The 3,186-nt window shown below is 39.1% G+C and overlaps 1 protein-coding gene across 1 annotated transcript; it reads right to left on the bottom strand.

Moving 5' to 3' along the window:
- Window positions 1–273: 273 nt before the first annotated feature.
- Window positions 274–2,860, bottom strand: LOC149455552 (serine/threonine-protein kinase SBK1-like). The gene is made up of 3 exons (XM_089685970.1): window positions 2,743–2,860; window positions 1,707–1,909; window positions 274–975 (listed from the first exon to the last, which is right to left on the bottom strand). Exons 1-3 carry the CDS (start codon window positions 2,858–2,860, stop codon window positions 274–276), a joined length of 1,023 nt encoding a protein of 340 aa, XP_089542096.1.
- Window positions 2,861–3,186: the final 326 nt, after the last annotated feature.

Here is a 3,186-nt window from a genome sequence, read left to right as displayed (position 1 = left end):
GTAGGTGGGCTAGTTGCTTTTCAAAGAGGTAGTGATGAGGCCCGGTGACATCACAGTGCAAAGTTCAATGCTTGTCCCTGTTCCTTCCAACTCACCACTTCAGTAATATTTTTGAGATGATGGTGATGATTTGAGCTGGGCAGGGAGAAGCTCTGCAACTATTCTCCTCCTTTTAGGACAATAATTGAGGTCCGTTTAGACGTCAACTTCAGAGCTTAGGTAATGCTGGTATCTTTCAAAAGAAGCACTGCTGAGATTTTCACTAAAGCAAATTCAAGAGCCGCAATAATCGATAACAATGCATTCTATGTCACCGTGGTTTTCTATGATGATTACTTCATCTTCACTCTCCAGCACAATGACTTCTACCTCACTGTCCTTTGCTTCAATACCCTCCTCTTCCTTCTGCTCCACAAGATCAATGGTTTCTTGGGTGGCATCTTCAAAGTTCCAAGGAAAATGAAGAAAACTTAGAACAACTCCGACTTGGTTCCTGCAGCTGGGGTCTTGGGCAAGAAGTACGTGAAATAAATCTTGAGCCCTCCTGCTGACATTCTCCCAACCCCTTGGTGGTGGAACATGGTCAGAGTTGTTCTGCCAGTAAATAAACTTTTGAAACCATAGATCTTGAACTGAAGCTGTTTGCCATGGATAGTTTCCAGTGAGTAGAACATACAAAACAACACCAAGGGCCCAGATGTCAACACTAGGATCCACGACAATTGTCTCATTGTGCTTCAGTTCACAAAGTTCAGGAGACATGTATGCATTCAGGGGTGCCATTGATGGAACAACTGTACCAGCAAATTGAGTTAATCCAAAGTCACTTAGTTTGACATTATGACATCTGTTGTCCATAAGCAAAATGTTGTCCGGCTTTAGGTCCCTATGCACCAGGTTTTTGCTGTGCATATATTCAAGAGCCTGGGTAATTTGTAATGCACATCGTTTGATCAGTGTTTCTGGAATTCCCACCTGGAAAAGTTAAAACAATTATATGAAATTTCGCTTTAAAAAAAACACTATTCTTTTACTAAAAAGTGACATTCAAAAATATCAAATTCAATACAACGTTTGTTACTTTTTTAAATCTGCAGATGGAATTATATGTGAACATCAGTGCAACCAATCTCCAACTACTTCAGCAATAATTTGGCAATGTAGGAAATATGGGAGGTCTAACTGGTTCTAAATTTTACCTCTGGCTTAAAAACCGGACTAACCCTTCATATATAATGGTGAAGGATCACAACCTGTATCATGATTTTTATTGTCTGTGTGCCCACTAGGAAGTGAGGTGGAGAAGGAGGGATGTAATCTCTATTTTTGTCTTTCTGCTTTTAAAGACAAAATTAATGGCAAATACAAATTTTAGAGTTGTCACAGAACAAGAGGTGAGGGAAAATCTTCCAATGGGGACAATTGTTTAAGAGGGGAATTCCTACTACCTCCTGTTCCAAATTCTTGATTGAATTAAGGAAAATCTTGCCCAGATGGTGCAGAGAAAATTGCCAACTGGGGATTTTAGCCCTTCCTTAGTTTTCTCCAACCAGGCCAGCAATATTTGGTATAAATGCATGAAATATATAGAAAGTATCATCCATGACAAAACACAAGTTTCTATTAATCTCCAGGATCCCTAGGAATAATCTACAAAATTAGCAAGCAAATGCTGAAGTGTCAGCTACTTCATTAGCTTTACTTACCCCTGGCTGGATGATGGAGTGAAGAGATCCAGCAGTTGCCAATTCCTGGCACATCATATAACAGTCTGAGGTTTCCAGAATTCTTGAATGGGTAGAGATTAAACCCTCGTGTCCAGTAACAAAGAGTGACATGCAAACTTCATGAAGAAAGTCTTCTAGTCTGGTTCGCTCCTTTTTTACCTTTTTTATGGCAACAAGGCTACCTGTTAAAGAGGAGGAAAAAAAAGTTGATTACAATAAGACTTGGACATCTAAAACTCTGGATGATGTCCAATACTTGAGCCCATTAATTTTACATAGACTGGATGCTTTTCTTCAAAATATAGCCATCTTCTCTAGGCCCTCGCTAGCAGTGAGATATGTAGCTACCCATGCAGCTAGATCTATTGTCCCTTCCCATCTAAATGCCAACTGTCTAGGTTGTGCATAGTGGACCATCAGTTTATGGTCAAATCTGTTACATACTTAGCTGCCTGTGACCCACTATAACTGTGTGTGATCATCATGAATCTGTCATGAGAGAAAAAGGAAGCCTGCTTTTGGTGAGCTCTTCTTCAAAATGCCAATCACCTAGCTGCCATATTGAATCCTCCAAATTGAATTTATAGAATCCCTGACCTGGAACTTGTATGCAAATATGTACTTTTGTAAAATATTAAGGCTTGATCTGTGTCATAATAACCAGTAGCAGTTAAAAAAATGTGGCCTTCATGTTTTACTCATGGCAGGTTGTTAAAGATATGCAAAAGGACCGATTCAAGAAATTGATAACAGGTTGAAAGGCTTTTATTTTCTGTAGGAACAATGCCAGCTGCCTGAATGAGATTTTGCACTGTTCAACCAGTTTTTATATTTTGTTAGTGCTGAATCAGATCTTTGTGCATCATGGTCTTTTCCCGAAATTTATGCAACAAAACCCATACATCTAATAAGGTAATTTAATCATTAAAGATGCTAATGTTTGTGCTATCTGTTCTATATGTTCAAACGGTCTGCAAATTAGAAATTTTGTGTAATTATTTAAGAATTCACTTACCCATTTCCCTGTCAACAGCCATCACAACTTCTCCATAACTACCCTCGCCAAGATGTCCCAGGATTTCGTATTGCTCTTCTCCAATTGTTTCAGTCTCACAAGTTTGGTAGGCTGCCATTGTGAATATAGCAAAATCAGACTTTCTGTGCAGAAATCGGTATCCAAAAGACCTTGAGGACCCTAAGAAGATATGTGAGGTCCTCAAACTATCTTTTGTCTTTTATAGAGAATTTGAGCCAGGATTCAAGCCAAGAAACCACAAACCTTCATTAAAATGCAAATTGAGGCATCACTTGAACTTAACCAATCAAGGTGACTCCTTTCTGTTTGTGTCTACAGGTTCAGGTCACAATAGGTAGTAGGGAGTGGGCATGTCTTTATTGTCCCCAGTTTCAGTTTGCTAATGTTGAAATTTTGGCCTCTGAGGAAATTTGACATGTTCAA

This window comes from Staurois parvus, unplaced genomic scaffold, assembly GCF_062004578.1.
Source record: "Staurois parvus isolate SC_StPar_1 unplaced genomic scaffold, SC_StPar_1.0 ptg000390l, whole genome shotgun sequence".
Lineage (NCBI taxonomy): Eukaryota > Metazoa > Chordata > Amphibia > Anura > Ranidae > Staurois > Staurois parvus.
This window is presented reverse-complemented; position numbering and strand designations above follow the sequence as displayed.

Excerpts from the sequence above, each read along its gene's own strand:
- LOC149455552 (XM_089685970.1), bottom strand. The coding sequence starts at position 2,860 with ATGGCAGCCTACCAAACTTGTGAGACTGAAACAATTGGAGAAGAGCAA. Across the intron at positions 1,910-2,742 it reads GGCTGTTGACAGGGAAATGG|GTAGCCTTGTTGCCATAAAA; the intron begins GTAAGTGAATTC and ends CCTCTTTAACAG. Across the intron at positions 976-1,706 it reads ACTCCATCATCCAGCCAGGG|GTGGGAATTCCAGAAACACT; the intron begins GTAAGTAAAGCT and ends TAACTTTTCCAG.